The 10,086-nt window shown below is 42.4% G+C and overlaps 2 protein-coding genes across 5 annotated transcripts in view; one reads left to right on the top strand and one right to left on the bottom strand.

Annotated features, from left to right (window-relative positions):
- LOC105565709 (microtubule-associated protein Jupiter) overlaps window positions 1–2,426 on the top strand; it is a 28,162-nt gene extending 25,736 nt beyond the window's left edge. For all 4 annotated transcript variants that reach the window (XM_012019122.1, XM_012019121.1, XM_012019124.1 and 1 more), the window contains one exon: window positions 331–2,426. In XM_012019122.1, the coding sequence (XP_011874512.1) occupies window positions 331–518 (188 nt within the window). In that variant the 3' untranslated portion in view covers window positions 519–2,426. The remainder of the gene's footprint in view (window positions 1–330) is intronic.
- A 681-nt stretch (window positions 2,427–3,107) lies between these two features.
- LOC105565711 (probable DNA mismatch repair protein Msh6) lies at window positions 3,108–9,653 on the bottom strand. Its single transcript, XM_012019125.1, has 20 exons — window positions 9,301–9,653; window positions 8,361–8,522; window positions 8,174–8,253; window positions 8,041–8,106; window positions 7,669–7,875; window positions 7,457–7,591; window positions 7,253–7,388; window positions 6,886–7,166; window positions 6,682–6,807; window positions 6,509–6,593; window positions 6,148–6,433; window positions 5,921–6,076; window positions 5,673–5,830; window positions 5,525–5,613; window positions 5,160–5,450; window positions 4,855–5,070; window positions 4,587–4,766; window positions 4,321–4,498; window positions 3,984–4,135; window positions 3,108–3,819 (listed from the first exon to the last, which is right to left on the bottom strand). The coding sequence occupies exons 1-20, from the start codon at window positions 9,419–9,421 to the stop codon at window positions 3,562–3,564; spliced, it is 3,363 nt and encodes a 1,120-aa protein (XP_011874515.1). The 5' UTR covers window positions 9,422–9,653; the 3' UTR covers window positions 3,108–3,561.
- Window positions 9,654–10,086: the final 433 nt, after the last annotated feature.

The following is a 10,086-nucleotide window of genomic DNA, read 5'->3' as shown; positions in this document are numbered from 1 at the left end:
CCAAGTTCTAGCACCGTGGACGCAGGCCTTAACGTGCATCACCCGAGATAGCACGATTTTCTTTTTATAAATCTTGATTACCTCAAGTGCCTCTATTGTCTATAATAAAGTTGAGTGAAGCTCAGTGAAGCTTCGATAACTAGGGCAACGTTTTCGACCATAGATAGCAAAATTTAGACATCGATTAACTTTAAAAAGGTAATTAATTGTTAACTCGGTCATCGGGAGAGAAGCACCGCAGGAAAATATTAGACCACATAGATAAGATATTAGAATAGTCGAGCTTCGTCTGCGACGATTTCACTAACGAATGTAAAAAAACTTCCGCAGATGGCAACCCGGTAACTGGAATCGGCTACGCGTCCGAGGTACAGAAGAACGGGCCGGTGATGCAGAACGGAACCGCCAGCTCGAATTCCAGCAGCGGCGAGAAGTCGACCGACACGTCGCCGGCGTCGGCGAAGCCGCAGGCGCGCACCCGCGTCCCACCCGGCGGCTATTCATCCGGGCTCTGGTAAAGGGCGACGTCGCCATCGGGGGTCGTTCCGTCTTCTCTCCCCCCCCCCCTCCCCGGAAGAGGACACCCCCGATTAATTCTTTCGGCCCTGTACTCTTAACCCATTAAAGCCCGCAATCCACCTAGAGCCTTCTAATCGTCGTCCGTAGAACGTTCCGTGCGGAAGTCTATTTTACCACCGTGTACTCGCAGCGACAAAATATCTTTTCTATGATTTTTCTAGAGATACGTACAGAGATAGGCGAGATAATCAATCAATCGTGGGCTTTAGTGGATTAACGTTACACATCATTCTCTCTTCGCTTTGTACTAATTCAAATATACAGAAATACACAGAAAGGAGTAAGCGTCTTTAGGCCTCTCGATTCTCGGGTGATGAATCAACCTCTTTCGATCTTCGGAGAGAACAGCCGTTGTCGAATTAAAATTGATACGTGCTGACGATCGCTTCTTTCGAACAAAGCGACGTCCGTTGTTTATTGTCGGGGCCGAAGGGGTTCAATAGCAGGACGCGCGAAGGTAACAATGAAACCGTGAAACCCCCCCAAATATCTCGCAACACAGAAACGAGCAGCGAGTCGCGTTCGATCAATGACACGATAAAGATCACGCGTTTCAATTTATCAAATAACTGAAACCGTTTGGGTTTTCTGGATTTCACTCGCGTAGTTTTGTTTCACGTAAGATTAATTATCGCAAGATTAATTACATCGAGTGAGAAGTAGAACGAGAGAATGAGAAACAGAAATGTCTCCAGAGATACTTAAGCATCTGCGGACTTGTTCGACGAAGACAGGAACGCGCGCGAGGGTGAACAGATTCCCGGGTTTCCTGAGCGTAAATTACCGGTCCTTCAATTAGCAACTCTCGAGCACAGGTTTTATCGCGTAACTGTATAAAGATAGTTAAAGCGATCGTCGGGCGTAAAGCGTTACTCTTTCGCGGCTGGAACGTTGCGCCAGTCGGCGAACGATTCGCGAGTCGTAAATCACTTCGCTAGGAAGCGCGACTTCCTATCGGCAACGATTTACATATAATGAATCACATGGACAAGCGGGGAAGAGCGCAGAGATGGAGGCGAAAGAGTGTGTCTGAAAGTAAAGGCGCGTACGATAAGGAAATATCTAAAATACACTCGTAGGGGTTTGCGATCCAGCAGTCTAGGATAAACCTGAAGGAGAAAAGAAGTTTTGCATCTTGAAACCAACAGATCAATCTTAGAAGCATATCGTAAAAGAACATAAATATTTTATGCATTCTCTGCAACGTTTTACACACTCGATTCGTTGATATTTGTTAACTTGAGAGGTTCAATAAGTAAGAGTGTTGCTCGTTTTATTCGCGTGACCCATCCGAGCGATCTGTCTCGTCAACGTCGAGCAATCGCGGCATTTTGCTCGTTTCCAGTGTTGCACGTCGATCCGTTTAGAATTCGCTCCCACCTCGAGGTGAAGGGCAATGATACGTATACATTCACGTATACATATATACACGCATACAGAAGAGTAGACCAAGATCGTAAGACCTACGATCGTTGCTGTATAACGCGGCGTTGATTAGGAGCGAGAACAGAAAAAAAAATCGTTGCACCGATCAATCCTGCCAAGCGTCGAAGGATATATCGATTTAAAAGAACAAAACGTCAAAATAACACGTAATTAATAGGCTAATTAACACTTTGAATGGAGTAACCGTTGATTCGTGGTACTGTTTAAAAAAGACGGGGGATGAAGCGTTCGAGTCACGAATGACTGGAACCGTGAGAGGAATGGACTGAAAAGTAGCAGCGCGTTTTTGACAATGAAACTGCGAGATGGAGACCTCGGAATTGTACATTAGAAGTAGGCATGTGTTATTTCGAGAAATAAAAGTGTATCATGTATAACCCATTAAAACCAAGTTTCAAGTGCTTTCTTCTTAATATCTCTGTGCCTTCTCAGTCGCATGAATCTATCGTTGCGCGAACGATTGAAGAGAGAGACGGAATTCCGTTTTCGCTCGCGAGAGATCGTCCTCGGTGGCGTTTTGACGGTGAAACGAACCGAGAGAATGCAACGATACGCCGATAGTGTGAACCGCCGGGAGTCTCTCGAAGAGTCAAAAACGGAGTTCCGTCATCGAACGACACTCGATTTATCCGCGAAGCTGGATTATTATTTATCTATTTATCGGTATTGTATACTCGTCTTCTTTTCGACGGGCGACCGGGCTCGCGCCCGACGAGTCGAGGGACCATTGCTCGTCTCTCGGTCGTCGCGCGCCCGCTCGTCGTTGCCCTCGCTTCTCTTCACTTAACGATAGTAACGCGTGATCAAATGTATTTATTTTGTAGTAAAGAGCCGTGCACATGTATTATCGGTTCTCCTTTCTCCACGCAAGGATTCTTACGCGGTCGTTTGGTGTGAGTAAACATTGTTTGTAACACAATGCATTCGTATTCGTCTAGTAGTCTTTTTATACTCTGGCAATGATTAATAAAATTTTATAAGCAAGACGCCTCCGCCTCGTTTCTCTCCAAGACAGGTATAGCTGTAAAGAATTAAATATGATAAAATACGTTCAGCGATTTTAAACAGACTACAGTGCATTGTACATGCGTGATAGCTTTTATTATGAAAATAGATTAATGCAGAAACACATAACGCAACGCAAAAATTAGATACTAAGGAAGTATTACTAATATGTAACATACGAATAACATTAAGCAATTAACTTGGCAGGAACAGAAATAATTACAGTCGTGTTTTTACATGTCGATGGATAACGAACATACACATAACGGATACACATATTAAATTCTTGTACGAAGCGAATACTGTTATTTCATAAATTAAAAATGTAACGAGTTATTTAAAGTACAATTGATACATGTCTGACGAAAACGTAAGTATAATGCCCGTTTTTATTACGCTACGAATAACCGATTTGTTGCTTAAGGATATTTTGTACGAGTGACAAATCCAACTGCAAAGCGATCACTTTTTCCCACAATTTCTTCAAAAATGATTACGACTGCTCGATGTAATACAATTATATCTGATATATTAAATGGTAGCAATAAGACTTCTCATTTCGTCGCCGTTGGCTTTGCAAAGAGCGTTGAAGATATGCTTGTGATTAGTTTCCTGCTCCATCCTGCTGGCTATCTCGTGCGCTCGTTTTGTGATTATAGACGGTACGCCTGCTAGTCGAGCGGCATTGAATCCATAGGACTTTGGACATGCCCCTTCGCTGAGCTTGTACAAAAACGTTACGGTCTCTTGCGACACTTCCTCCTCCTCCTCCGTTTCCACCATGCAAGCCTAAAAATTGAAAATGCATCGTAAAGTACTTCAGAAACTCACTGAAAATACATACGAGATTAATATATATTACATATATAACTAGGTAATGGCATAACTATGATACTTTTTATGCTACCTCTTGAATCTGTAAAATCTATTTTAAATACGTCGGAGCTTCTTACCATGTGAGCTAACGTGACTTCCTCATTGGTTTTGTAATCCTCGACCAAAGAATGGTAATGCGTCGAGAACAATGTGCGACATTTTAGCTTGGTCAGTGCATCAACGACCGCAGCGGCGATTGCCGTACCGTCATAGGTTGATGTGCCACGTCCTGTGATAAGGAAATACTTTTTATCAGTTCCGTCTCGTGACGAAACGAAGGAAACAATAAGCGGCCATTTGATATGATTAAAAGATGCGATAACACCAAGTAGTAATAGCATTTTGCGAGAAAGCCATTATGACAGTGATAGGTGCTTGTTCCGAACGTATTAATACGTTTTTACTTGTTCTCACCTAACTCGTCCAAAAGAACCAGCGAGTAAGGCGTAGCATGTTGTAGTATCGCAGCGGTTTCACTTAGCTCGACCAAGAACGTGCTCTGACCGGCCAGAATATCGTCGTTCGCGCCCAGTCGAGTGAAAATACGGTCCACCAGCGTTATGCAGCACGAGCTGGCTGGAACGTAGCTGCCCTAGTTACGCAAGAAAATTAAATTCACGTTTTATCGATGTAATAACCGATTGATTTCACTCGCGTGCATTTTCCCTCGCGAGACTTACAATCTGCGCCAGGATTGTAATCAGACCCACTTGGCGCATTAGGGTCGATTTGCCTCCCATATTCGGTCCGGTCAAAATCATGAAAGAGGCGGCGCCGTCGGCTGCCAATAAGGTGTCATTCGGTATAAAATTGTCAGACGCGATGCAAGGATGCTTTCCGTCTTTTATCTTGATGAACATCTAGGAAAAAGGCGCTCGTTGTCATTGTTTCGGCAAAAGAGTGCGTTACATTAATCTACGATATTTGTTAGCCCAACGATACTGTTACCTCACCATCCGATCCGTCGTGAATCTCCGGGATACACATATCGCCGTTCCGCGCGTAATCCGCGAGGGAAATGAGCACATCCATGGTGGCCAATTTATAAACGGCTGTATGCCACATGTCATACTTTTCGCTGAACTGCGCAAATATTCGTCTATTGAGGTCCTTCAGTACCTTGTCCTTGTGATCTTCCGCATTCATTTGTCTCGCCAAAATCTCCTGCAATAATTGAGATATTAACCTTTTCATTTTTATATCTTTACAGAAAGCACCGACAAGGAATTCAAAATGTGAATTATTATCCTTGCCTTTGCTTCGGCGGTATAATAGCGTTTGAAGCCTTTCCTTTGCGACTGTAATTCGTACCCAGGACCAACTTTCTTAACCTGCGAATCGGGAACTTCGATTTGATAACGTTTTCTATCTGATCCATGGAATGTTATTTTCACACCAAAGTGCTGCCTTTGTTTTTCCAAGTATCTGTCTAGACTTTTCTTGTTGTCCGCGAGCTCGACTAGAACCGAATCATATTCGGCGTCTACTCCCTTTTTCGGAACGATGCAGCCTAGCTTCTTAGCTTCTTCGTGATCAAACGCGGTCTGAAATCGTCACAATGCTGCATCAAGCAACAAAGTAAAGAAGTGATCAGAGGACTTGAAAGTGAAAGCGCTACCTTAAAGTAATCTAATGTCTCCCTCAATTGGGGAAAATCACCATCCGGTTCGTACCGAGTATGACGAGTTATCAAGTTGCTTTTGAAATCTGTAAAACGTAATTATTAGATATAAAAACTTACTATATGTAAAGAAAAACAATCATACCATCAAACAGTTCGATGAATTTCAGCACTTCTTCGAATTTGGCGAGTGTCGTGGTGAAATCTACAATCACCCTTTTCGAATACGTCGGGCCCTCAAACATTATGGCTCTACCGTCAGGATGATTTTTCATTCTAGCAGCATTTCCCTGAGCATGGATTCTATTGAAGCAAAAACAAATATACGTATACATTAATGTTTCAGATTTCCAGAAGCGGAGTGTAGCATGTCCGGTAAATGTTCCCTCTTACTTGCTCAAGAGTCTTTCAAGATCCGGCAGAGTTGACAAAATTGCACGAGCCGACTGTGTCACATCCATCCGATCCACTAATTCCTGTACAGCTTCCTGACGTTCCATAATAACGGTTTTGCGGCAAGATGGCCTGCAGATCCATTCGCGCAGCAATCTAAAAGCACATACTCTTAGCTTATAGAATGTATAAAGTAAAATAATGTATGTATAAGATTCGAAATTCACCTTTTACCGAATGCAGTACAACAACGGTCTAACACACTAATGAGCGAACCCTCTCCGAAGAGCCTTAGATTTTTTATTGTAACAGCATCTATCACCATAGTGTTTGCGTAGTTGAGACCTGTCTGACTGCTCGCGGCCGAAAAGTCTGGCGGAGTGTAAGTATTGAAGCAGCCTTGTGCTAACAATTGCTGTTCAAGTAGGAACTCCTTCAGCAGATACACACAACCTCCTAGTGCGTGTATCGCTAACTCTTTATTATCCGCCGGCGTTAAGCCCAAGCTGTCGCCTGATGCATAATAAAAAAATTATTTATACATACAAATTATTATCGTAGAGCTTTTCTCTAATTGTGATTAGTTACCTTCGTTTAGATAGGGTCTCAGACCTTCAGGCCATGCAAAGCTCGAGTCCTCTTCCTTTTTGAAATAACTTCCTTCGTGAAGTTTCTTTAAACAGACAAACAAAATACTTGACACACACTAATAATAATTTATCTACACAATTTTTATGTACTAAGCATTATCTGTTACTGACTTTCAGTGCAGTTGCAGCAGACCAGAACTGAGCCTCGCGTTGTAGCGGCTCCTTTAGCGCCGCTGGCAGAGTGCTGTTTATAAGCTGCAGAGTCTTTTGCGACAAGTTCCCACGTTCATATATCACCTAAGAGACAAAGCGGAAGTCAGCATTTGTACATGCTCAACAGATGCGCGTAATATTGAGAGGATGACGATTTCGTACATGAACCGGCGGATGATGAGCTAGCACAGTTAATAGTCTAGAGTTGCAGCGATCATCGACAAATTGGCCGAGGTAAAATTCACCTATCGTTGTATCTATAAAGCACACTCCGAAGGCGCTGGTCGTTGAACCGAGATCGCACTTTTCAACCAAGGATAACAGATAATTGGAATTTGGTGTAGACGCTTCCACGTCTAACGGAGTATATACTCTCGTACCCCTGGTACTGACTTGACAAATTTCGCGCTTCACGACTTTATCGAACTTCGTTGGTCTAGTCACTGTAAATAAAAAAAAAATGCAGATGCTCAAGATGTGTTTCAGATGCGCTCTTTACCTACGATGAATTAAAATGTATGCTTCATACTTTTGCTGCAACGTGCCGCCATCATTTCCGGATTCTCGGTTTGCTCGACTCGCGCGACTTTGTATCCTCTCTCTATTAGACTCGCCGAATAACGACCGTACCCAATTTCGGGGAACCCGGAATGCGCAAATTCGCCCTACAATAATACTCGGTGTTCTATACTGAATTCAAAATCACTTCTCGTATGTATGTACATGGACTTACTCGCATGTACGTGAGACTGAGCTCATTGACACCGATAACTGCATCCATGTGGTACAACTCGTAGAATTTGCCGATTTTATAGAAAAATACACAGTCAAAGTGCTTACTCTTTAAGTCCCACCATTGCTTCATCGCCTAAACAAATGTTAGAGCAAATAACTGTACCGATGTTAACAGATGGCAAAGCTTTTAACGACAGGAACGTCTCTTACGGGTGTTTGATTATTTAAGAAATCGACGGGTACGTAGAGCGTCTTGGGATCATAATCTGGATCCTTCGGTGTTCTTCTGTGTATATCCTTTATCTTCTCTGGTTGCAGGAACTCGAATTTCAAATGTGGCCAAGTAGGCGTAGCAGCAAGTCCATTGCTTACAGTTTGAGTTTGAACTTGTGCAGGTTGTTTCAAATCTTTCTTGTTCTGGAAAGGCATTGTGAAATTAATTTTTAACATGGCAAAAAGCAGTCGAAAAGAGCTTACGTCGTACGAACAGTATCAATAGATGAATTCCTTAGTAGTAAAAGAATCAATTATACAGGAGTGAGAGTAAAAAAAACGTCAATCTTGCAGTTAATTATTACTCACAGTTTTTATATTACGAGAACGATTTGCTTGCCCTGGCTTGGATTTGGAGCTGGCCTTTTTCTTTTTCTGAAAAAAATATCAGATACAATCTTTACGATAGTGTTTATCACAATTTGAAAAGTACTATTCTCACCTCTGGCGTTTCCTCCTCCGTCGAAGGTTCATGCTCCGACTCTCCTTCGGAAGCTGACTCAGACTCTTCAGACGCGGAATCTGTAATATGGAATATTGAGCACATAATACTGACCCCTTTAATAGCTCCTTTCTTAACTTAAAATTATGATAGTTCAGAAACATTATTGCTCGCGTGATCAACAAACCCGGCTTGAATTCATCTCCGGAATCTTCGCCAGACTCAACATCGGGAATAATTAGGCGTCGTTTCTTAGGCCTTGCAGGCTCGTCTTCCGCTTCAGTGTCCTCCTTGTACGATCTCTTCTTATCCCCGGTATCTTTATTTTCTTTTCCATTTTTGACAAATCCTACGTACACAATATGTACATAAGTACAATAAAGAGTGGCGTTAACAATTTCAATTACAAAATAAAATAAAATGTAGTATAGTAAAGTCCAGTTTAAACTACTTGTTGAATAGAGTTGGGAAAGTTACTTTATAAAAGTATCTAATTACAGTTACAGTTTTTTTGTTGCTAAAAATGTAACTAGTTACAGTTACAAGTTACCAACTCTGAAAAGTAACACGTTACAGTTACAGTTACTAAAAAAATCGTTACTTTGCAGTTACTTTCTCGCAATGAAAATAAAAATATCAAATCTGCGCGCTTGAATCATAAAGTGCCGATACAAGCGTTTATGTGCAAATGCAGAACCTAATTCAATCTGTAGGGGTTTAAAAACTATATAAAGTAACTATTAACGCAACTATTAAATTAGTTACTAGTTATCGAAAAAAATGTAACCGAGTTAAGTTACAGTTACAGGTGGAGAGAAAGTAACGAAGTTAAGAGTTAGCAAAAAAAAAGTAACTGTAACTTCAAGTAACGAGTTACTTCCCAACCCTGTAATTGAATATGCCATGTGATTTTTACTATACATAAACATTCAAGTCGAGAACCACGATTATACTGGCGCATGCGAGAGGACGTTTGATTACACAAATTGTCATTTCATGTATACAGCACCACAGTAGTGAAAATCAACGTTACGTATGAGACAATGATCCATTTTAACCTCATACGTGTCGTGTGACACGACCGACAGCGTACTTTTCATTCGAAAGGCAGTTTTTACAAGCCGAACCTTTATTCTTTTGTTCTCTCTTGGGGGTCTGCGACTTCGCTCGTTGCTCCTTCGCCGCCTCCGGCTTCTTGACAGCTTTCGGGGACGTGAAGTAATTAAGTATCGTATTTACTTTCGGCATATTTGGCTGCAACACGATCGAACGGAACCAACGTCAAGCGATATCACTTGTGAGAAATACGGCGGAAAGAATCCGCGGGAACAGCCACGCGGCGTGACAATACAGAGACCAAGAGAAACGATGCGACGGATGCTGGAGGACTACATCGAAAGCCCGGCAAAAGCGCGCGTCCTTCGCGGCTTTCCGAAACGCATCGCGATTCGTTCGCCGACAGTGCCGGCAAACGTTTAACTCGAATGTCCCTGGCGACTATCGCAAAATGTACGTAGGGAATTTAGACCAAAATGGGCACAAACTCGAAAAAAGTTTGGAAACAGCCGCTCTTCTCTCTTTTTCTATCTCGGGTCGTGACGTTTCCTAAAGGTGCCTTTTCATACGCAGCATGCAGCAGCAGCAAATTAGTCACGTGATCCAAATTCACTACAGCATATTTGCTGCTCACGGAAAAGGAATAGCTGCAGCAGCACTGGCCGGCTAGGGATGTGTTCGAAAATGGATTCAGTTACTGCCAGTGAAAACAGTATAGTTGGTAGCAATGAAAATTACTGGTGCTGCGTTTTTCGCACGCCAGTAAAGTCAGTAAGGCTGGGTCTACATTTGGATGTCGTAAGTCGTGTCGGAAGGAATTGACCAATCACAGTTCATTATTCGACTTACGACATCCA

The sequence above is a fragment of the Vollenhovia emeryi genome, unplaced genomic scaffold, assembly GCF_000949405.1.
Source record: "Vollenhovia emeryi isolate VEMERY1.0 unplaced genomic scaffold, V.emery_V1.0 DF939149.1, whole genome shotgun sequence".
NCBI lineage: Eukaryota > Metazoa > Arthropoda > Insecta > Hymenoptera > Formicidae > Vollenhovia > Vollenhovia emeryi.
Note: the sequence above shows the minus strand (reverse complement) of the source record. Positions and strands in the feature narration are given on the sequence as shown.

Excerpts from the sequence above, each read along its gene's own strand:
- LOC105565711 (XM_012019125.1), bottom strand. The coding sequence starts at position 9,421 with ATGCCGAAAGTAAATACGATACTTAATTACTTCACGTCCCCGAAAGCT. Across the intron at positions 7,876-8,040 it reads GTTCTCGTAATATAAAAACT|AACAAGAAAGATTTGAAACA; the intron begins GTGAGTAATAAT and ends ATGCCTTTCCAG. Across the intron at positions 7,592-7,668 it reads TCTTAAATAATCAAACACCC|GCGATGAAGCAATGGTGGGA; the intron begins GTAAGAGACGTT and ends ACATTTGTTTAG.